General features: G+C 44.0%; 1 protein-coding gene across 1 annotated transcript in view; it reads right to left on the bottom strand.

The window, feature by feature from the left end:
* Positions 1–16,267, bottom strand: part of LOC134082849 (exostosin-1a) — a 42,104-nt gene extending 25,837 nt beyond the window's left edge. Inside the window, exon 1 of the mRNA XM_062538858.1 lies at positions 14,478–16,267. Within this exon, the coding sequence (XP_062394842.1) occupies positions 14,478–15,430 (953 nt within the window). The 5' untranslated portion in view covers positions 15,431–16,267. The remainder of the gene's footprint in view (positions 1–14,477) is intronic.
* Positions 16,268–25,040: the final 8,773 nt, after the last annotated feature.

The following is a 25,040-nucleotide window of genomic DNA, read 5'->3' as shown; positions in this document are numbered from 1 at the left end:
GTGTAGGTGGGCGGATGCAGCAGTTAGCCCCGAACGCTGACGGGCAGAGTACCACCCCTGGGCCGATTAACATCGACGCCGGTAATCCCTTTTGCCCGAGCCGGTCCAGAGTGGCAGTAAGAGGCAGGGAGAGTGCACAGGGCCGCCAGCGGATTATGAATTTTACAAAATAGACGCATAAAACTCGGGATTTGCCTACGGTCTTAACTCTGCTTTACTTTTCCTTGTAGCGTTCAAAAACATATTTCATTGTACACGAGGGATAATTGCAAAAAGCCTTGTCACAGCGAGGAAGCCAAGCTAGCACGGAGCTTCACAGTTGAGATTTAGCGGTGGTGGATGGGGATGTGTGTGTGTGTGTGGGGGGGGGGGGGGGGTGCCACATCCTGGTCACGCACAGGCTCAGGCAGACGGTGAGGCACGCCACGCCACAGGATCGTCATGGCACTCCGTGCACACTGGGAAATATCACCTCCCCACTTCCCTGGGAGTGGAGTCTGCCGTCACCTGTGCTGGCCTGCCAAGGGCCACACACATACATCATCCTGCCATGGCTGCGCTGGGGAGAGGCTCAGCAGAGCCAAACGGGACAATGGCCGCATTGGCCGGTGGCCTCATCCTACGGTCCACTCAACAGCCGCTCGTTCCCAATACCGCATGCGTTCCCTCCAGAAAGAGTCCGAAGCTAACAAAAAAACACACAACGCTTAACGCCTCAGATCCAGCATTGAGGGTGAATAATTCAGCTGAACGCAGCAAAGTCGGTGGAAGGAGGACTGACAAGTCACAGCGACCCCGAGCCACTGTTAAACCGGAAAGGAGAGTGAATGCTGAATGTGATTGGAGCATTTCCTTATTTTGAATGAATGAACCTTTTAGCGGGGAAGCCGGGAGAGTAAAGATTTACACGTATACAGTTTGTCTAGTCACATTATTTAAGATTGTTACATACCTCACCTCATAAAACCTTTTTCAGGACTGCTCTATGTACAAAAAAAGAATGAATAACAACAATGATGCCTCTGAATGCACAGAGGTACTCAGATTACACCAGAATCCAACACAAATGGGTAATGAATGGTATATGCCCGTGAGCAGTCAATATAGCCATTGGAAATGTAAGCCCTGGGAATCGTCGGGCAAATCTCGAGGCTTTGCTAGAGGCTCAGTGCAGCTGTTTGTAATGAATTGAGGATCCTCACATAAGAGGAATACCAAAACAAAAACCAAAGGCTTGTGGTGCCCTTTGAAACTCTTGATGTCTCGTTTTAGCCTCGTGCGCGTATCGGGTTTCGTGGCCCTCCTCTCAGAGATTTACTACTTCCACGGCTGATGAATGACTGGCACTTTGAACCCAGCTGTTAAGACCCCTTGCACTTCCTATATACCTCCAGCCCCGAGCCCCCCGCAACCCCCCCCCCCCACCCCCCACGCCACCCCCTGCCTCCCAATAAATCTCCGCCATGAAAAATGAGGGGGAAATCAATGGGAGACGAGAGCACAAGCCGTGGCAAGACTTCTGGGAAACGCGTGGAGCTGATGCGTCTCACATTCCACGGTCTCTGCAGCGAGGACCTTGAGCTGGAGGGTGTCCAATTAGACAAAAGAAAATAGAAAAATAGACTAGGCTCGACTCAAATGAAAAACAAGACGATGACAAATATTTTGAGGAACTGAACCAAAACTGAGCCAATGACAATGTTAAGGAGCTATCTTGTAAGAGATGTGAGAGAAAGGTGTTGAGAGGCTTTTTTTCTCGGTCGCTCTGAAGGATTAAGAGTGTGCGCCCCATGCAAAAATCACTGCCTTGAGGGCATTTTAATTGTTACAGCATGGAAACCAGGGAATGGGAGGTTGACTATGTCAATTAAAGTCTCATCCTCGGAATCAACCAAGACGGCATTTCATTGGACAGCCAATCATGCTGGTCTTCAGAACACAACACAGAGCAAGATTTGGCCTATTTTGGCATTCCCCCCAGGTTACCACTGTGTTGTGTAGCCCACACTGCAAGGCTGGGGCAATACCAATTTTCTGCAGGCAGGATGTCAGGCTACACAACAGCTCTAAGTGTGGAATTACGCCATATAAGACTGCAGTCATTCAATAACCCTTAACTAGATCTCCTGACAGTCTGCTCTGGAACCGATCCGTGCCAAATAAAATTCAACTACTAAACAGACTGGATAATTGTGGATAGATTAGCCCAACCTGGCCTTGGCAAGCACATGCAAAAAATGTGTGATTTTTGAACCCCCTTTTTCTGATCTACACCCACAACTCCATCTTTCCTTAATATTTAACCCACAATGTAAAGGTTAAATTGCACATTTAACCGTAACATTCTTTCAACTGTTTAGACAACAGTAGATATATTACTATAAGCAAGCACTTTTCTTTTCCAAACTTTTTAGGTATTAATCTGGATTGGTTGTGTAAAAAGATAGAATTTCATGTCGATTAATCAATGATAATGAAGTTTGATCTTTGCATTAAATGTTAACATTTAATACTTGCACAAAGTTCCAGATCTCCACATCTGTCAAAAGACCATGTGATATAACATACACTCTAAATGCTTCCTCCACACATTTCTACATGGCAAGATGTTTTATACATAGTTACATAAGAATCCAATCAATCCAAATATGCAAAAAAGTGAAAACTGATCTGACTGTCTTTTCATGTCAATAACTCCAAACCAAAGTTATCTGAAATTTGAGTGGATGGGGTTCAAACCATTGGATGACCTGACATGAAATTCTGTGTCAGAAAAAGGTACAGTCCGCTTCTTAACAGCACACACTGATATGAATTAAGTTTGGGGACTTTTTAATTAGAATTCTAATATGGGGTATACCAAAATTTGCCGTCTCTATGTTCCACCAAAGGCATCTATACAAATGAACAGAAATAGGTGGCAGAATTGTGTACATATCAGATGTGCAACATTCATTATTCTTTCTGCTTAAAAAGGTTAAACCAACAAAACCTCAAGAGGCGATACATAGAGTAGAGAATGACCTCAGTTCAGCCAGAAAGAGAACAAAGTCACCAAACCGCTGGAATCCGGCTGGTAATGGCAAAGCATTAATGACAACTCTCCACTCAGCACTTAACTCAGTGGAGGCTTAATGCCTATTGTGAGGCTGAGCGTTTAGGTGACGCAAGAGGCACTGACCTTTTTGCTTTGCTTACCCAGGCCTCTTCAGAGCACCCATTCTCTCCCCCTCATCAGGCATGTCCAGGCCTGGCCGGAGCCTCGGTCGGTTCCCAATCACACACACACACACACACATACACAGAGGCAGACACACACAAAAACACACACACACACACACACACACACACACACACACACACAGGGGCAGGCCCGCAAACACACACGTACATAAACTGAGGCAGACAAAAACACACACACACACACACAGGTGTGTGGCGTGGGAGGACTATGTAAACCACTCTTTGGCATCCTTCTTAGCATCATGTTCTTGTTGCATCAGACCAGGATCATTCTGTGCCATGAAGCGTGGCTCTAAGAGGCTTTGCCAACTTTCCCATTCCCAAGGTGGCCCGAGAGGAGGAGGGGAATAAAAAACATACCCATGAGGAATATGCAGCGAACAGGTTGAGAGAGTAAGTCACCAGTGCTCCCTCTCTCTCAGCCATGTCTCGAGCAGAATTTCCAGATAACAATTCCAAAACGGTAGTATTATTATTTCAAAACGGGTGCAGGGGAGAACAGGTTGGGGATCCTATGACTCACAGCTGAGAGGCTGCTTTCCGAATCAAGAGTGTAAAGGATAGGACCCCATGATGAAGAAAGCCAAGGTCAAGGCATTGACAGATCATATTTTCTCAAGACATGCCAGGCGTAATATCAGGCATCTGAACAATTGATTCTGAGAAGCCTGTTTAATTCCCCATCCATAAACCTTCTTAAGCCAAAGGATAAATTGTTCTAAAAGCTAACATGCCACAACAAAATGCCTCTGCCTCTCCCCTTGGTTGACCTTTAAATCAATTACACTGATGGATATTCCAGTGCTGTGAAGCGGCGGAGATGTTTCAAACAGAATGAATCATTCCGCAACTATAAATTAGTCCAGGCTTTTGTAGAGCATTCATGTGTTTGTGCTTGCTTAAATTCCTTATTAGCTGTTAGATATAAAGGATAGAAATGCATAAACATTAAAGACAAAAAGGGAGAACTATAATGATATTTGCAAGGCAATTATTATAACTCAGAACATTTTCTAAAAATTCTATTATTAAAAGGTCTGCACCTGTCAGGGATTTTATGCTATTTCAAGCCCATAACATTTTGTCATGTTCAGCAGTAATCATCTCCTCATGACCGCGATCTGCCCATTCTGTGATTACACTGTAAAAAAAAAAAAAAAAAAAGGTCTCGAAACACTCGAATAGTCTCGAAAAACTCGAAAGTGGGATCAGCCAGCCCTCCAAAGAAAAAACGAAACCCTGCGTGGAATTTCTCTGGGAATACTGAAGGTTGGAGTGAGAGTAGGAGTAGGAGTGATTAAAATATAATGTACTCTTTTTTTTGTCCTAATACATTTAACTATAAACATAAACACAAACAAACTTGACTTCCTGCGCAGTTCCTGACTGCATCTTTAACTCCAGTAAACATAGGCCATAACTCCATTCCACAACTATTGGCCACTCAGATCCGTACAATATTAAGCTGCAAGTGTTTATGACAGTGTAGAGTGTAGAATGTAGCAAGCAGGGAGATTATCAAAGCACTAACCAAGTCCATAAATAGATCTGAACTGGCATGATCTTGTGGAGAGGCTCATCTCGTCCAGCATTGCTTGGTAAACATCATTTTTGGCACGAGGGATGCAGCGTGTGGGCATATGACAGTGTTCGAAGGAGACACATTTCCAGATTACTGCAGAAAACGCTGATCAACAAGCATCCATGTTTCGGGTTGGTAATTAAATTCTAGGCCAGCCTTCTTCAATATAAAACCTAGGCTAGTTGACAATGTTTACATAACTTACCGTTATGCAACTAATTTGCCGTGGACCATAAGACTTGACCCCATGACAAGGATCTGAGATGCTAGCCTATTTCATTTAATTAAACCCTTATATCCAGAGCCCGTTTGCTACCTAAAGATTGTGGAACATAAAGATTTCAGCACAGCAACAACTGAGCCATAGGGAAAGTCCAAACCTTGTGTGAGCAGGAGATTACTTTTTTTATTAGGAAACATCTGCTTGGCCTGTAATTTATCTAAATGTCGACTAGAGCAATTTCTAAAGAGAAAAACAAGGATGGCGCAGATCCATCCTGTGTTGGTCTGGGACTCAAATGCAAAACAAGGTGACTGCTCTACCACCATCATGCCAAGCCCTTGCATTGTAACACGTGGCTTAACATCAACTTTATTAACCAGTCAGGAACACAATGGAACCTATTGACATTTAGTCTACTGTTTGCTGACTGTGGCCAGCTTGAGGGCTGAGTCGTGAGTCTCGTGTGTGTGTGTAGGTGTACACTACACACTTGCGTGTGGTGAACCTCCAACACGCCTTTTGGCCCGAGCAATGCTCGGCGTCGTCAACGCCTTCGGGTTCCACTTCCTGGGCTGGATCCGCGACAAGCCCCTGGTCTCCGCTCCCGCGCTCTCAGCCAAGAAGAAAAGGAGAAGGCAATCGGCAGGAGCCAGCGGGGATCAAATGCCAGGCCTAAAACCGAGAGCGCACAGCGTGTTCCTAATTAAGAGCCGCCGCCGCCGCTGTGGAGAGATGAAGAGAGAGAGAGAGAGAGAAAGAGAGAGAGGGAGATGGAGAGAGAGAGACCGACGGAGAGAGAGAGCGAAAGACAGAAAGAAAAAGGGAGATGGAGAGAAAGAGTGGAAGAGACAGAGACACAGACAGGAGCTGTACGGCGTGAAGGCAAGCTGACGTGAGCTGGCGAGATGTATTTATAGCGGTGGGTTTAATCCCAGGCGCTGGCTAAGCCATAGTGAGAGGAGAGCCAGGCAGTCACCGGCTCTCCTTCCTCCCGCTGCTCACAGCCAGAACCGGGGAATTGAGGGGAGCAGTGAAAGTAAGACAGTGGAGTAACGTAAAGGCATGTCAAGCTGCTCTCATAAGCTGGACATAAACACACACACACACACACACTCTCTCTTCCATTCACACCAAACAGTCTCTCTTCCACACACACACACACACATTTATGGGATTTAGAGGTAGGGGAAAGGGGCCATGTCTTCATCTCTTTGTATCAGTTGAAACAAAATGATTCGCAAGAGGCTAAGTAATATCTTGTCAGTCATTCCCATGGTGTTCTTTGTGAATGTGCTTCCAGTATTACTGCAGAATCTATACTTGGGGAAATACCAAATATAATTTGACTATGAGAACATCATTTACATGTGTATTTGAGTATAGTTTTTTTTACATACGATACATGCATTCCTGAAAACCCTACATTCATCCATATAAAGAGTATCCAGCAAATGTACACTTTGCTAACACAGTGTGACCAAACCATTGTCACAAGACAACATACAACAGGAAAGTCTCAGGAGCTGACACTGTACCCACAGCAAAGCAATGATGGCTTTCCCTCCCTATAGACTAGAGGTTTAAACCCTACTGGCCCCTGAGCAAACTCAAGTCAGCGGGCCTCATCATGACTGGTGCTGCCGTGGCTGTTGAACGCGCTGCTCCGACGGCGTGTCCCGCATGTTAAATGCCCGCTGTCCGCCCGCCTGCCTACCCCACTGCCAGGGCAGACCTGCGGCGCCCGCCATGCTTGGTTACCTCCCGCTCCGCTCCGTCAGAAACAGACGGCGAGAGGGTCTGTACGGTTTAGGTTTTAATGAACAGTTCCAGTGAACCTGTCCAACAACGTGCTGCGTCGGATGAAACCGCAGACACTTTCAAATCCTCTCATTTGTTTTTTTTTGTTATTTTTTAAACAGCTTTACTGCACACCAACGTTGCCGCTGACCGTGTCCAAACTCATATGACTGGACCGCAAATCTGTCTGGCACCGACTGACCACAATGGCATCAGTAGCAGGTAAACACCGGCTCTGTTTTCAGAGTAAATTCCCCACCTCATGATCTGGCAACCCCGTGAGTGGCTCGGTTGGCAGAACCCGGCGCCAAGCGCATCAAGGTCAAGGAATGCATTTCCAGTGGGCACATGTACAGTGAAAGGCTATGCCTCACCCCCTCCGAGCCCTGCGCACCCCTCTCTCTCTCTCTGCACAACTGCTAAATATAAACTCCACACAAACATCACACGGCGACCACAAGATCACATCTTGGTGTTCACCTTCCTGTGAATGCGGAGCGGAGATTGGGAACATTAGGGGCTGACGGATTTATTGGGAATTACGGAGCCGTTTATTGGGCAAACTCTTCCGACTTCCTCCTTGCATCCCGCTGTCACGCGGAGAGGACGGCACGGCACGGCACGGCTGGTGCTTTCCCACCCTTTCCCACTGCTCCAGCCATCTGGTTTCCAGATTCACGGCTCTTGATGGTAGAACTACAAACGCATAAATCCCCTAAGATCCACAAACTTAGGATCCAGCGCATTTACACCATTAAAAAAGTCAAGACAAGTTGAGTCTGATTAACAATCTAATGGATTCACCAACTTAGTTTGAATAGTGGAGCCTTTCGGCCTAGTTCTTTACTATTGGTCATACAGTTAAAATGGCGTGCTGTTATGGAACACATAACAACATCTGTTCACACTCCCACACATATACATAACTAAATGCACACACCACCGCAGTTCTCCTCAAGGTGCAATCCAATCATGTGGAACCTGGGGTTATTTATACAACTCTTTAAAGCATCATGACAACAGTCTCTTTGACTTCGCTGCTAAAGTTAAACGTTGGGTCACTAATTTTGTGTGCTTGAGCATTGGACCCAGCAACCAGTCACTGTTAAATTTTTACAAGACGCCTTGCGGAACCATTTCCCCAGTATGTAACATACCTAATTAGCAACAGCATAATGATGATAAGAAAGCCCATTGCCAAACACCATGGGAAGTCGGGCAGTTTCCCTGTGGTTACCTCATTACTGAGAGAAGATGAACACAGAGCACGGCGATAACATCATCACAAATTCACTCAGCGAGCGCTGGGAAACCAGACTCATCTTTAGTAGTAGTGTTTTCATTAGCCTCCTCCTCCGCATTCAGGGCAATTCATTGCTTGTGCATTCCAAATGAGAGGCCGTACTCAAACAATGTTCTTTCCCCTCCACCCCTTAAAGGTTTAGCTTTAGAAATACTGAATGAATGGGAGTTTCTCCACTGGTTTACAAAACGCGTGCTAGCAAAGCGCCCCCAGCCATCGGGGTCCGATGCAGACTCGTCCAGCTCAAAAGGCACAGGAGCGTTCGGTTTTCCAGGGAGGGGAGCATGAATCTGCCCGGAAGCTAAATGAGATGGAGCTCGCGCTCAGAAGCTCGGGAGCCGTCGAAGGGGCCATACGGGAATTTCCAAATGCGAGAATTCTCTGGCATGGGCTCAGGCTTGAAACAGAAATCCAAATCGACTTGTATCTGTGACTGAAGGCTCAAAACATAGACTAGCATAGCAGAGGTGGGAGGCGTGCGTGCGTGTGTGTGTGTGTGTGTGTGTGTGTGTGTGTGTGTGTGTGTTTGTTTGTTTGTTTGTGTGTGTGTGAGAGAGAGAGAATGAGTGTGTGTGTGGGGGTGGGAGGGGCTCCAACATGTTCAAACCTCAAACCTCAAAGATAAACAAACACCTGCCTCTTTGAGTGTCCACAGCAGGATTTACGAACACTGCATTCGTAAAGAGTGTGGTGCTTTCAAGCATTCGTTAGGCCTATACCCAGGAGAGACCCCTGAGTCTGCGTGGTATGGTTCTGATAACGAGGCAGTGAGGGATGGACGAATCCTCATTTCCTCCGGGTTCTCTGCACACAACTAAGAAAACATACCGAACAGAGATCAGCTTGGTGATCATCACGATTCAGACTAAAGTGTGGAACACCCTGGCCAGACTCACCTTGGTTGTAGGCTGTGAAGTAAGTGAAGTAAGGCAACACATGTGGTTATGTGCATGTTGCCAACATTAACTGTTCTACTTGCAATTATTTCAGGTGATGTTTCCACCAAGTAACTTGCAGACTAGCTCAGATCGTTCATCCGTGCCACATTACAGCATTGTAACTTAGGCTTTTAAAAGTGATGATAAATCTGGGCACTGATTGCCTCTCGATCAGTGATCTCACAATCCAATTGCAGAACACCACCAGGCATGCAAGATGTTTTGCACTTTCGCTCTGGGAGGAGAGCCTGTTAGTTTTGGGGCGGCTGATGTTTTCAGAGGCTGAATGTGGACCATCACAACTTCCTTGTTGTTAGTGACAGAGCAAAGGGGGATTTTGACACACAATGGGTTGTGGAGAGGGGAAAAAAACAATTACTTCCACCTAGTTAAACCACAGACTGCACTGTCTAGCCCACGCCTCTACAGATTCAGCTTATCCAACTACATTCTGCCTTCACAACATTTACATTTTGCCTTCTTCGTTCTAGTGTCAGTTATCCGATAGACAGCTAAAGCTTTGCAGCATTTAGTATTCACAAGCCCACAAAGTCAAAGCAAGGCCAGTTAACTCGGTGCGCTGGTAAGGGAAACCTCATCGCAAAGGATTGGGGAGCAGTTAATGTGATTAGGCTCGTTAATAGGGCAAACTCAAGTGCAAATCCACTGTTACATAATGCAACAGGCAGTGACTTAGACGGTGACCGGCCGCACACACACTACTTGCAGCTCTTCACCGAGAGGAGCAAAGGCCGTCTACTGAGAAAGCATAATTAAATAATAATAATAATAATAATAATAATAATAAAAGTTTAGGTTGCATCATAAGAAGACGCCCATATCTTTGACCAGCATTTCAAGGGTACAAATAATTGGCACACTTCAGTAAGCACAAAAATTGAAATAGAATTACTAATGTATCTCCAGTTCATTTGAAATTGGCTACATGACCCAGATACAGTCTTTGTAGAAGCATGCCACCAGTAGAAAGTGGCAGATGTGTGAAATGACAGAAGGCAGCATGGCCTATGCCAACTAATAGGCCACTTGCTCTTCAGGGGCCATTTTTACGTTGTGATTTGGCATTAAAGTGTGTGGCTTTATCGTTATTAAATCAAGCCAACACCATCAATTCATTCTGATGCAATTCTTCAGCGACAGAGCCAAAATATAGGCTATATTTTGTTTAATCTTCAAGATCAGCCCTACGAGCCAATACAAATCTTTGTGACAAAAAAAATAAGAGAGTAATAAATGAATCATAAAGTAAAAGTTTGCCTGAAGGGGAAACTAGGTTAGAAAGGACCAAAAAAACATTAGAAGAGCAATTTTACTGCCTGCCACTCATCAGTTGTTCCTCCTTCCGTGAAAATGCAGTCATCTCTTCCCCTCACTCCCGTATTTTAGCGCTTACCGTACAAGGCAATGCTGCTGACCTGTTCAGCTGCTGTCTCGGCAGTCAAAACAAGTCAAAAGCTAGCACATCATCAACGCTAACCAGGGCTGAAGCGCAGACTGAAAATGAAACGCATGCACAAAGTAGACACAACAGCACATCCTTGGATCACACACAAAGCAGGGTGTGTGTGTGTGTGTGCGTGTGTGTGTGTGTGTGTGTGAGCTTTGCTTCACTCCATTGTCTCTCCAAGCCACTCTTGTTTGTAAGTTCGCCCATCATTGCTCCACGCACTGGCATTTTGTAGCTCCCATTGTGTTCAGCTGACAGAATCAACTCAAATCTGGGCTGCTTTTCAAAAGGTCAGATGAGCTGCCTTAATTCCATTTGCACCAGTTAATGTCCTTTGGAAATTTCCCTCAATGAATATGCAGCATTGCAAATGCAGTCCAGGGACGTGGGTGAGAAGATCTAGTGGTGGAGCCATAAATTAGGCATGAACAGAGTTTAAAATTCAGCGTGACATTAAGTAGATGAAAACATGATTAAAATATTGCTGATAATTAATTCATCACTCTCAAAAACCACTAGCTTTTTTTTTTTTTTTTCAATGCACAGGAAGAGTCATGTTCAACAACTTCCTGCAACCGATCAGGCGGAGAACTCTCTGATCAGATCTCTGGTCTCTGAGCTGGTACAGTGTTGCCACAGTACGCTTATCAGAAGCAACTTTGGGCTTGTTTTTTGTGAAGTCACAGGTTGCGGGTTGTTTTGGGGGCGTGCTTTTAATGCAGTCGTTTTCATTTGGGCTTGCTTCGTATCTGTTGTTTCTGTGTAGATTCCACGTATAGCGCCTACAAGTACACAGAGAGGGCATTTTAACCTATGCCTCTGTGCTGTCGACTCTACGCTGTAACTGTAGGCTCCTCTAACATGACCGCCCCATGACCGCCCCGTAACATCAGGGTTTTCGGGGAGTGGATGCTAACTATTTGGTCTTGGGTCGCTTCTTTTGGGCTTATTTTCAGAGACCTGCTGCTTGCTTTTCATCATATGCCCTGGCAACACTGCTTGTACAGCCATGATGTGAGTGTGTTTTTAGGCCATGTTCCACAACTGGCACATCTGTGTCGTCTTTTGTCAATGTGCTATTCTGCAGCGCTCCGAAAAACAGCCACTTACAAAAACAGCTATTGCTGCCTGTCGGCAGGGGCATAAACACAGGGTTGTCAGAGGATACAAGTGGGATGTGTAGCATGTGTGCATATCTCCTGCATTTTAGAGGAATGGGGAGAGGAGGGAGGACAGGCCAGAAGAGCATTCTAAAAGACAAGACTCTGCTGCATACTCAGACGGGATCATAAAATACCCACACTCACCCACCCACCCACACACCCACACCCACACCCACACACACACACCCACACCCACACACACTTCTACCCACCATACAGACAAACACGGTCAGCATCCCGGAAAACAAACACTGGAATCTCTGCCTTTGAAGGCACACTGCTTTTTCTGCAAAGCTCTGCAGCTCACACACAGCAAATTACAGCCTTTCCTTTTGCCTCTAAATTCCAGGTTGTCACTTAAGCACTTCTGTTCGGCACAAGCAAGGTGTAGGTCTACAGACAACATTTTTACTTACTCGGAGCTGGCCTAAATTAACATTCAGGACATAGCCCATCTCTGCTGTCCACAGCAAATTCCAATCCTAAGTGGTGACATGCTTGTAAAGTCAAAGTCATTTGATTCATAGTTCTAGCGTGATACTCATAAAGTTTTTGAGCAATGCTACCGGGCAACCACATGATCGGTCCCGTGTACTCTGACTGGTTGATCATGATAATTTGCTTACTGATGCTTTAAGTCCTCAAGAAGAAGAAAAAAAGAAGCCCAATATCAATGGAAACGTACCCAAACAGCAATACTCTGTAACACTGCCCAGCAATACTGCTCTAAAAGTTGTCTTATGCATCACCAGCTTTCTAGTGAGCGCCATGGAAACCCTTGGAAGCTCAGAACAACCATGATGCCTTGTGGCAACTGGCTGGTCCCTCTGCACAGATCTGCCTTTGTATTAAAGGGGGGGAAAAATTAATAACAAATCTGGTAACCCCAGGTCACACAGCACAGCAACTCAAATGCCAAACACCAAAACGGCCAAAAACACCCAACCGCATCACCATGGCGATGGCACGCAATGTCTCCCATGACTCGGGAGGCTTCGCTCTCGTCGCGGGCAGAGGGCAGACGGAGAGGTCAAAAGGTCAAGCCAGCGCGCCGCGAGAGTTCACGCAGGACACCGGCGCACCGAGGGGCACAGCGGCAGGGTCTGGGAAATGCCTGTGCAAACAGGGGGAAGGCCTCGTTAGGCCTCCTTTCCCCCCGCTGGCACCAGGACCTTTGTTCCGCCTAATCCCTCGCAGAGCTCCTGTGCGACACACACAGCGCCCCGCAGTCGCCAGTGACAACAGGCATGCGGCCCCCGGGCCACTGAGCTCAGCCGGTGGAAACACGAGACGGCCGACGCGTTTGAGGGGGGGGGGGGGGGGGGGCATGGGGTGGATCCGCACTCTCTCTCCCCCTGCCCTGGTCTGGCCCGGCCCTCTCTCTCTCTCTCTCTCTCTCTCTCTCTCTCTCTCTCCCTCACCCGCCCCGGCGCTCCGCAACGTCCGCTTCCAAAAAGGAGACGGATGAGGGGATTGGGGGGGCTCCCGTAGTGGAGGCATGTCCGGGTACCCCTGAACTAAACGAATGCGCACCATGGTCTTTGCTTTAATCCAATTTCATCACTCCCAAAATGCACTGTCACTGAAGACACACTTTAGCCCATTTCACTCACATGCGGAAAATATTTAAGCCATGACATTTAACACGGGAGCTTTTCCCCCGTGAGGGCTGAACAAATATTTTTTTATAGATAGAACTCACATGCCAACAGAGTGGGTCACTGAGACCAACAACTGTACATCACCTGATGTTAAACATGCCAGAAGGCAGAAAGCTACAGTTTGTGGAAGCCAGAAAGTTGACAGGCTGTACATGTGAGAGCAACAAGTTACCCGGCGACCGACCGACAGATTCCAAATCATGCAAAACATGCACGTGTCTTCTTCAGCACTGACGTCACAGCTACAAACAAGTTCATGGAGTTTCTATCAGCGCTTTCCCCTGGCCCCTTAATCCCCCTAATAGCTATTCTTCTCAATCCTTTTATATCAAACCCCACAGCAAAGGCAATTCACCTCGTGAGCACGCACGCAACAACACTGAGGTCAGTGAGGTCATAATAATGATGATGATGATGATGATGATGATGATGATGATGATGATGATGGATGTAAACACCACCACACATTTTGGCTAAGACAACTGTAGTCTGAGAGTGGTGATGAAGGTTTCATGGGTTGTTGGCCCCACAACAGACATGAGTTCAGGTATTTGAATGCATGGATAACTGGTGCTAACTGCAACAAGTCGGCCAGAACACCTCAACCTTTAGAACTTAGGGACTTGTACTGTTTTCTCTAGAAAGGGCTTCCTGAAAGAGAAAGGGCTTCCTGAAAGTGAACGAGTTTCATTCATCTGTGATGCAATTTCATGCACGTGCCCCAACAGTGCCACAAGTTTCCATCTTCCCAATCACATTACAGTAAACTTAAAAACTCCCTCTGGGTCTTGTGACTGCACTTGGCAGTTGGTCATATAACACTTGGAGAATAGGCCCCCGGGTTATCCAGCCCTCTTTGACCGTGAAATGGACAGAGTAGAGGCTATGCAGAAACGCTAACATTAGACTGTCACACAAATATATATATATATATATATACATACGCACCCACCCACAAATAAACCATGAGTCATTTTACTGAGGCATCATGTGCTATGGGTGGCATCTGCTCTATTGGTAGTAAGAGGCCGATATAGGGAACAAATGGCCATGGCGAGTTCACCCAGTGGTTGCTGTTACAAGTGTGACTTTCACTTACTTGTCATACTCTGCGTTGTCCTTGTCACAGCGGGCATCCTTGTGCTTCTGCCAGTCTTTGCCATGTTTGCATGTGGTGAGGAGCACCACGTCCTCGGAGTTGTGGACATGATACAGGGCATTCCTGGTGTCCGAGCCTATGCCCGTGAGGTACCTTTTACCCTTAAACACCAGCACATATTTCCTCAAAGGTGGTATGTTATTGTACTTTAAAAAGCCCCTATCCCCACCGGTCCTTGGGTGATCTTTAGAGAATAGAGGAATGGACACGTCGAAGTTGGGCCTGAAGTTCTCGGTGCTTATGCTTGCCTTGGCGAGCATGGCCTCGCCAATATCGAAACCCAAATCCTCCGTGTAGTCCGGCCATGTCCCCGAGTACAAGTTAAATATAAGATGGTTCCGACCGTTATTCCAAACATGCAAGTTCTGGATCTTTGATTTCAGGTTGTGCACATACTGAGGAGACAGCTGGTCCCTATCCAAAGTGTCCAAGTTCAAAACAAACAAGCAAGCTTGCCCAGGGTCCGATGTGTAGAACCGGGATGCTTCAATGGAGGAGAGAATGTTTTGGTAACTTTCTGAGATTTTCTCACCCTTTTGCTGCGGGTAAACGTAAACTTTAAAGCCATTCTTTTTACAAAGGGAAAAATCAAAGCAGGAGTCCATGCGACACCGTTTGCCCCTGTACACCCCGGAATTGGCATCTCTCTTCTGCCTTGGCGACATGTGAACGTTGTAGTCCTCGGTCTCGGATTGATCCCAAGGAATGAAAGGCTGCAGGGGGTCCGAAAAGTGAGGCCAGTGCGGACTCGCATGATATCCACTGCGGCTGTGATCATCACGCCGGTTCTGGTTTCTCCTGGAAGCCGGGAGCTGCACCACTCCAAAGTAAAACAGTAAAACGACACATGCGCAGGCAGAGAATAGAATTAAATACCGTTTTTTGGCTTGCATGGGTCCTTTGATCCGGGTCACGGTGTGCACTAATGAATCCAAAGCGCCCTGAAGTTTCTCTCTCACCACCTCCAACTACAGAGCTCCGCCATCTTCCACCAGCCTGCAAGGATTTTGATCTCACGTCTTCCACCTTCTTATTCCGTTCCAAAATCCAGCGCATGTGGGCGACTTCTGTGGATCATCTACACCTCCGCTCCTCGGTATGTTCTTTGTTATATCTAGCTGCGTGCAGTTAGACAATCTTCATAGGCTTGCAAGTCAAGGTAATCCTGACTGTCCCCCAAAATGTTTACAAATAATACGTGTTGAGTACTGACGTTCCATTTCACTCACCTGGTGAGTTGCAATGATAGCTAACGTTGTACCAGTAGGCTACTCTCGATAGCTATCGTGAAGAGTTGCTGCCCAGTGGGCTACCACAGTAGCAGGATAAAGGAAACTTAAACAAATCAGTCAAGACTTCAACGCATTTCTAACTGCAATAGCGGTAGAGTTTACTGTCCAGGTCATGTCCAGTCCAGTGCTCCAAGTTCGTTTTCGCAAAGGCGGCCAGGTTAGACTAACTACAATGATCTAGCCGGACAAATCCCTGCATTTCTAAACATCTTATCATATCCCCTTTATCTAGACAAACGCACCTTTAGTTCCATTCCTACTGCTCACGTTAGGCTCTATGTCTGTTAAAAGTAAAGAATCGTACAGTCACATAAGTCGTCGAAAACCGTTGTTTGACATGCACATTCTTAGGCGATGACACGATATAGTATTTGACAGGGACAATCTCGACTCCAAAGACTAATTTGGAGAGTCTGTCTGCTTGCTCCGATTGTTTCACTCTGGCATTCCAATCCCAACACGACGGCTACTGAAATGACGTTCTTCCTTGGCGTATCAGGCTTTCCCATTGGTTTTCGTCATATCCGTGAAAGGCGGGGTTTCCGCTGCACCCATTCACAATCACCGCGGGTCACATGTGATTTAAAGCAACAATACACCACGATTGAACACTGACATGGATAATATATCAGCATGCTTCTTTATGTAGACTCAGGGCTCATTCATTTATCAATCAAATTAAAGTGTAATAATATTGGGATGACTGCCTACATGAACTGATCTGAAATAGTTAAAACTGTCATCACATTTCACATTTTCCATCCAAATGCCTTTGGTGAAGCTGTCCGACTGAATTTTAAAGGAATAGGCCTAGGCCTACACAATTACAAAATGAGAAATTCACTGATCCCCGCATGTGAGTCCAAGTTGATCTCTGATTAATCAATGAAAAAAACTCTCATAGACTCAAAAGATGTGCCATGCCAGGCTTATGAGGCTCATGAAGACACTTGTTTTAAAAAACATCTTTCCTAATAATGAAGGACACATGATACATAACAGTGATTTGCCTTTTTGTATCACAAATAGCATCTAAATATAATTAGACCTACATTTGTGTGTAAAAAAAACAAGCAAATCTTTCATTTTAACACTATAGTAATTCTAACATAGTATACTAAATTTGAGTGTGGGAGACTTCCCATTACCAACAGATGAGTGCATCTCAGGTTTGCTTGGAACGCGCCACTTAGACAGTGCTTAAGAAATTAGGACCCAGTAGGCTAGAGAGAAAGGCTGCAGCCGCGGCTCCAAAGGCCCGTCTTCAGAAGTGTTTTCACAGCTGCCGGCATCTCAGTGACTAGAAGTGATTTTACAGGACAGGATTGGAGCGCAGGCAAGGAGGAATTTCAGGCGACGTTCCTCGGAAGCTGTTCAGCCATATCCCTACACAGCGGCCACTACGGGCCAGCGATCAAAGCCTGGGCCTCTCCTCCTCAACTTTCGGTCCAACATTCCTTATGTCCTCCCTCCCTCCCTTCTCCATTCTCTCTCTCTCTCTCTCTCTCTCTCTCTCTCTCTCTCTCTTTATTTCTCTCTCTCTTTCTCTCTATAAGCACTAAGCAGTAGTGTTGCCAAACTAACTGAAAAGGTTGCATGCAATCTCCAGATCATTTAGAGGTAATATTCAAATAAGCCTAAAATATTTGCCTTAAATATATTTGTTGAATATACAGTAGTTAATTCATTATAATCAGCCGTGCTTATTTGTATTGATGTGAATATGCATCACAGGGATTTCATTATTTCTTCAATCAAAAACATGCACAGTTTTGGCAAATGGATATACTGTAGGGCTCAGCGAGATCAAGAATTTGAATGATAAGGAGAATGTGAAAAATAAATGGGAGGTTAGTGGCAAACTGCCACTAACAATATGAACACATACAATATGTGTGTGTACAATATGAACACAGCTATTGGAGAAAATGAAATAATGAGCACTCCAATGTGACCCATGGGTGGTTGACGTTTTAGGCCGAAAAAAAGTTTTTGAAAAAAAATTCAGATATTATGCATGGAAATCACTTGTACTGACTCTCCCATTCCCAAAATATGTATGATCTTTTAGAATTTGTATTGAAATTCATATTTATTCACTAATGTCTTGTGTTAGTGGCTAAAATTATCATATGGTGTGACATGAAAGTTATTGTGTGTAAAACTATAATGTGGTATATATTTTTTATGTGAGTCAGTGTATCATAATCTTCTATCTTTACTTCATCAAGATCTAGCATTTCCTTGTGGAAATGTATTATATTTTACAGTATATTTATTCATCAATACACAAAGTAAGGCATTTGTCCCTAATCTTTCAATAAACTTCATATTAATTTGGACATATCTTGATACAAAAGAAATGAAATTCATACAATGTTTGCTGACCCTATTTCCTATCTGTTACATTCAGATTTGTATGATTTAGACTCCGAAAGCCTTTTTATTTTCATAATTTCTTGATGTTTCTTGATGTCACACCAAATGATATGGTGTCACACCATATGATAAATTACACCAAATAACAATTTGTTAACGCAAAAATGTGAATATATGCATTTCACAAACAATAAATCACAGTTTAAGACAAATATATCACATAAAGGATCACTGTTAAAAACTCAGAACTTTGTAAAACAGAATTCCACCAGATATTGTATAGCACTTGGGTAATAGGTGCCACATATTAAATAATAAATGTTAACAAAATGTTAAATATGTTAAAATATGTATAACACTAAACTATTAATTAAACATATCTTTGAAAAAAACATTATTTATGTAGGAAAATACAGATTATATCATATAGTGTGACAAATAAATCATATGGTGTGACAGCAAAACCCCATCACACCATATGATATGGGGTAACTCCATATGAGGTTTCATGCACTTAGCAGAACAATGAGTCTTGAGGCTACATGCTAGGACCAAAATCATATGCTCACTTTAACATGGTAACATAGATGTAAAGGTAATTTTGACCAAAAAACAATTTACTTTTGAAATTTTCCTGAAAAATGGGTCACACCAAAAGACAGCGAAAAGTGGAACTGAGATAGGAGTGCTGGAAATACCTGATTTATTGAAAGAAATATGAGAGATAACTCAACACATAAACTTTCAATGTCCTTCTGAGAAGTTATTATACTTCCTGAATGAGGAAGGACCCCCTATCCCTAAAGGTCTCCACACAATTGCACATATAAAAAAAACATAATTTAGGGTCACACCATATGATATTGATTTTTGGGACAAAATGTTTTTGTTTATGGCTTGTTCAAAAATATTATGCCTGGACTTTAAACACTACAGACTTACAAGTAGACATCTTTAGTATTCATTGTATTTAAGTAATGGGAAAATATATTAATTCGATTTTTTTTTATTCAAAATCAAACTTTATGAAATGGGCTCGGGACAGTCACGCCATATGAACTTTTCCTGGTTTGGCTGAACATTTTGAGAAATAGGAATATGACTGGCATGAATGGTCCATATGTTCATATAAAGCAGGTTTTTCTGAACAATATAACCACATTTATTTGCAGATTAGACATTTCTTTACTTCAGTTTGACACTCTGGACCAAAAAAAGGCCATGTCATGTCAACCACCCATAAACAAAGGTTATTAAACATCAATATCAGACATTGGTTGTTCTTGTCCACTTAGACACATGCACATCATCAGCATTTAAGTTTACACAAGACACTGGAGGGGATGTTAAATAACTGAAAACATGTAGAAGCATCTCTGCCGTATTCAAACTTCATCAACACTTTGATCTGGGCACAGTAATTGCAGTAATTGCTTTACATCTCAGAATCAAGTCAATTAGATTTTAAAGTAGCAAACACGTCAATCTCGTTTTGTCAGAGCAAAACACTGATTGAGTTAGTAGCGATTATCATACATAATTAATTATGCTGTTTGGTATCAATCAATCAATTCAGGCCTACAGAAGCTCACCGGGTTGATATAAGATGTGTGAAAAATGTTTGTGAATAAGGCAGTTTCATTTGTGGCTTTTTTTTTTATATCATCTACAGTAAGTTTGTGTTTTAGAGATAAGATGACACTTGTCTTTGTCTTGTGTCTTGAACCAATAACGTAGCATCAGTAAAATTAGATTTTAAGACAGCTCTAGGTAAAAAAAAAAAAAGAAGAAATCTGATGTTTTTTTATGTCACATTATTGGACTTCCTTGAGCTGATACTGTGCTATTCTAGGAATGTCTTCAATAGATGTTAACAGCAACCTGAGAAGCTCTGGCACAGGCACAATATCCTGAAAGCAGGCCGCATTCCAACTGCCATATCAACAATCTGACAGCGCACTAGGCATAATTTGACATATGGCAAATGACTGAATATATTGCCTTGAGTTTGATGCTGCAACTGACAAATTAAAGGTGACTTCTCCCATTATTCTAGTCTGTCTTCAACTACTCCTGACTTTTATGACCAAACGGATTGGCAAGCTCTGAGGTGATGTTTACAAGAGGACTGTTGCTCTAGCTAATAGGAATATGACCACTGGAAATATGCTTTGAACATTTTAATCATAAACCAGATTCGCCCTAGTTGCTTAGGAACACACAGGGATGTTGGAAACAAGTAAAGCCATGACTACCAGTTGAGTCTTGCCTGACTTGCTTCTGTGGGTTTTGCAGTACATATTTGTTGACGTTGCTTTTTCTATTCTCTTCCAGAAACACTTGACGGTACAAGGAGGGGAACTTTTGCTCTTCACTTACCAGACTCCTTTTCCATTTTCTCACCTGGTTGGTTCTGATTTAGCATGACATAGATAAAGCAGTGGAGTAAAGGTGCAGCAGCAGGTATGCTCGCACCAAATTGTTCACTTTAGAATTCAATGATATTCATAGGTGCCAAGGAAAAGATATTCAGCCGAGAAGCCAAAAGTGGCAGGGTGCTGACGGTGAAACAAACCGCTTGTGAATTTCCCCCCCCTGGGCATTGTTTATTTGAATTTAGATTAACGTTCTCTTTCTCAACTTGCTGTGTCTTCTGCCTCATTTACTTCATTTACGGCAGATCCAGGGCACGAAACGATGCTAGCGCAGAAAAACGACGTCAGCCTTTTTGTCTTTTGGCTTTCAAAGTTCCATGCCTTAAGGAGAAATGTGTGTGAAATAACTTTAAAAAAAGTGGGGTGAATTTAAGGGGCAAAGCTCTGCAGTGGCGATGCTGTCTCCACGGCTGCTGTAAAGATAAAAGACATTGCCGTGCAGAAATGTCAAAGGGCAGTTATTAAATGAAATTATTTTGGGTTCCAGGTAGTGAATTAATTACCTCGTCTGTTATACATGCTGGCATCGTAGGCAAGGGGTCATATCAGAGAAATCAAATTCCTGGCAACTGTGTCTCCTCAGCATTTGTAATCTGGTGTAGAGCGAGGTGGAGGGAGAACAGGCTCGTACTTGTAGCGGGAGCATTGACATGACTGATGGAGAAACAGATAGAGAGAAGAATCTGCTGCTGTCGGATCTGTCAGGCCCTCCAAACTCTCTGCCAAGCCAGGAAACCATCAAATCAAACAAGGGGGTGGTGATGTTGGAATTCAAGCATGTGAAAGAAAATGTTATTATTTTTTTTTTTTTTTCCCTTGTGTATCCGAAACAGAGGTAAATCAATCATTTGAATGAATTCCGTCTGGCTAACGAATGAGTCATGGAGGTCTCTTATCACCGGGGGATGCTGGAAAAGCACAGAGGGAAACATTCCTTTCATGCCAGCCAGGTTCACCCTCATCAAGCATATCTATCTTGCGGCCTTTTCTTGCACTTTAAAACACAAGACTACTACCCCTGTCACTGTCTGGATTTACCATTATCAAAATGACCTATGATGTCTGTGAAGACTTAGGGTCACCTCATAAATCTGTTTTAAATGCAGCAACACTATCTGGTCAAAACCAACTTTGACTGATACATTATCTCGAAAGATCTATATAGAGAGACAGCATTTATATAGTGCATTTAAAACAAAAGCAAAGAATTGTAAATAAAAGCATAAAAGGGCAACAGTTAAAAAATTATAATTTAAAAAGCCAGATTGCTATTACTGGAACAGTAATGCACGTCGACCATAATAGCACAAGACGTGTGATGAGGTCTGCTGTATGCAGGGTAAGGGAGAGGGAGGTTGTAGGGAGGGGGATGAGAAGCAAGCGAGAGGGAGAGGGCTAGATAGGGGGAGAGGGGAGGGAGAATTCAAACCGATATAACCACACCCTCCCATCAATGTTACACACATCCACCAAACAAACATGAATGCCAACAGAAGTTTACTTCCCCATGGTTGACTCATTTCTTAATCTTTAGCTGCTGATTAAAGAGACATTCCTTCTCCCAAGATGTCCTTTTAATGAGTGCATCATCTATTTTAGAGAATGTTTTAGTTTTAGTTGACTCAAGTATTTGAGTCTCATTCAGACATTCAGTTTTAGTATAAGCAAAGGCAACATTTGATACATTTGATACATTTTCTAATGAAAGTTTTTGCACTTCACAAAACAGAATCACTGAGAGTCAAATAATGCATGTTAGCAGGCTTTAATGATTCTATTTGCAATGTGGGAGTTTTTTTTTCAGAAGCCAACTGCGTGCTGAGATGGATGCTCTAGGTTGTTTGGCTTCATCCAGAGTTATCACAATCAGATAGCAGCCATGACTGTATGTCTCGCCTGCCATGGGTCCTTGCCTGCAAACACTTTGTTTTTATCTCTGCCTGCATAGACAAAAAAAAGGGCTTTATGTTTGCTCACTTCTGATTAAAATGACTAAATTTACAGGTGAGCTGACGTTGAGATTCTATGATAAAAGAAAGTCTCTGCGGTATCTGCCATGACTTTCCTGCCAGAGGTATACGATAGGGGGTGGGTGGCTGGAGTCTAGGTAGATAACCAAGGCATGATGCTGCATTCTCTGCTTGAGATACCGCGTGTGTGTGTGTGTGTGTGTGTGCCCGTGTGTGTGTGTGTGTGTGTGTGTGTGTGTGTGTGTGTGTATGTGTGCGTGTGTGCACTGGGCCCTCTCTCATTGCCTTTTTTTGGTCTGCTTGGCACAATAGGTCAAAATTGCAGATGAACCCAGGCCTGATTGGAATAGCAATGTGACGATACCGAAACAATTTGCAAGTCGCTGCAATTTGCACATTCAGATGAGTCCCATTACTCAGGCCCGTTCCTTGAAATTCAGTCCACGGTGGGAAGACGGCAGCACCGTTACTATTCCCCTCACGCATCTCCCCCCAGCCCAGCGGTAGGTGGCTGTGAAACATGCAGGGGTGAAGGGATGTGTGCACACCCCGCACTTCCATAGAAACCCCCTACAGAGGTGCATGGTCCCTGTTCTGGTTCTACATGTCTTGTTTTTAATAAGAACCTGGGACTCGTCTGGCTCACATAAAAAGCTGTGTATATACATGCATAATCAATCACAGAATATGTGTTTCTCCTCACAGTGGTCAATAGAATGTCGCATTGAAAACATACAAAACTGATTCCTTTTTTATGAAATATGGCAAATTTCAAACTGTACGCTGACAAGACACAAACAAGCTCTTGCTCGCCTATATCAAAGACCCAGAAGATCAATCCCTGAAGAACTGATCAGAACACAAGCTTTCATCACTCCACCAAGATCAAATCAGCTCTGCAGTCGTCGTCGACACCTTGAGAGGGACTCTGACTTAATGACTTGCCTTTGGTAAAAGAACTAAATCAGCCCTAATAGAGGGCAAACAGAGCCTGCAGCCGCACACACACACACAGGAATCTATCAATTACTAATGACTACGCGCTAATAAGAAGCCCCATAAATAGTTCAAGCCCACTGCTGCTCTGACGGGTTAATATTTTATCATTCATTACTTGCAGCTGAAACAAGTGTTCGCCGTGCTGCATGCACTGTGGCGTGGCTGATTCATAAGTCAAAGAGTCAGTGTGTTACATCTTCATTTCTCTCACAGACACTCCACGATAATGCAATTGTCAAAGAAAAAAAAAAAAAAGCTGTTGTGACCGATCGACATTCTCATTTCAGTATGCAAATAGCATCTACTATGGCTTATAAAACAAGCGAGTGATCTCAAGGTCGGCGAGGATTTGGTGGGGGTTAATACATTCCACGGGTAAGATGGGAAAACTAATTTAGAGATGCCCCACTGCAATTCCCCCCCCTGCGCGGCTCCCGCTATAGCCGGACTTGTTATAAGGAGTGTGCGACCCTGGAATCAGTCAGCCGGAGCAATAAATCTCGGGTCCCTGAGGAAACCACTGCAGCTCGGCGCTGACCAGAAGGTTCGGGCAGAGGTCAAGGATCCAAGCACAGACTTTTCTGCATTACTTACCTCTACTCCTCTGTCTATGTGTGTGAAAACTAATGTTGTTACCTGAGCGAGTGCCACCTGTATACTTAAACTGCATGAATAATACATGTTCAGTTCATATTTTCATTCCATTTTACCATGTCATAGAAAACAGTACACAGAATATGTCTCTGCACTATGCAAATGATTTATGTGGGGAGCCAAATACGTAAAACGCATTTGAGGTTGCTCTAGTCTAGTGTCATAATGTTGTAGGCCTAAAGAATAAGTAACCACTTGTGCCTGTGTGTGTGTGTGTGTGTGTGTGTGAGAGAGAGAGAGGGAGAGTGTGTGTGTGTGTGTGTGTGTGTGTGTGTGTGTGTGTGTGTGTGTGTGTGTGTGTGTGTGTGTGTGTGTGTGTGTACGTATGCATGTGTGTGTGTGTGTGTGTGTGTGAGAGAGTGTGTGTGTGTGTGTGTGTGTGTGTGTGTGTGTGTGTGTGTGTGTGTCTGAGACAGAGAGAGAAGACAAGTAGAAATGCTTTCATTTTCAAAACATGTTCACAGCACTATAAGCACTTTCAGCACAACCAAATTGGTGAACATGCATGGATGATAAATGTGATTGCCTCCCTAATAGGTGCATCACAAATATTGTACTGAAATTGCAAATTTGAGTTATACTGGAAATACAGCAATGGCTCATCAACAGTGGTTATGATGACACTCAGTGACATTGCGCCGTAAATGTCTCTCTGTCTACATTTCAAAACACGTCATTACAGTACATCAGTCTAGCCGGAATTACCGCATTCTGTGTTTGTATGCAGTTTGGGGTGTTGGAGCGTTTCTCAGGAAATGATCTCGTAATTAAGCC

The sequence above is a fragment of the Sardina pilchardus genome, chromosome 6, assembly GCF_963854185.1.
Source record: "Sardina pilchardus chromosome 6, fSarPil1.1, whole genome shotgun sequence".
Taxonomy (NCBI): Eukaryota; Metazoa; Chordata; class Actinopteri; order Clupeiformes; family Clupeidae; genus Sardina; species Sardina pilchardus.
This window is presented reverse-complemented; position numbering and strand designations above follow the sequence as displayed.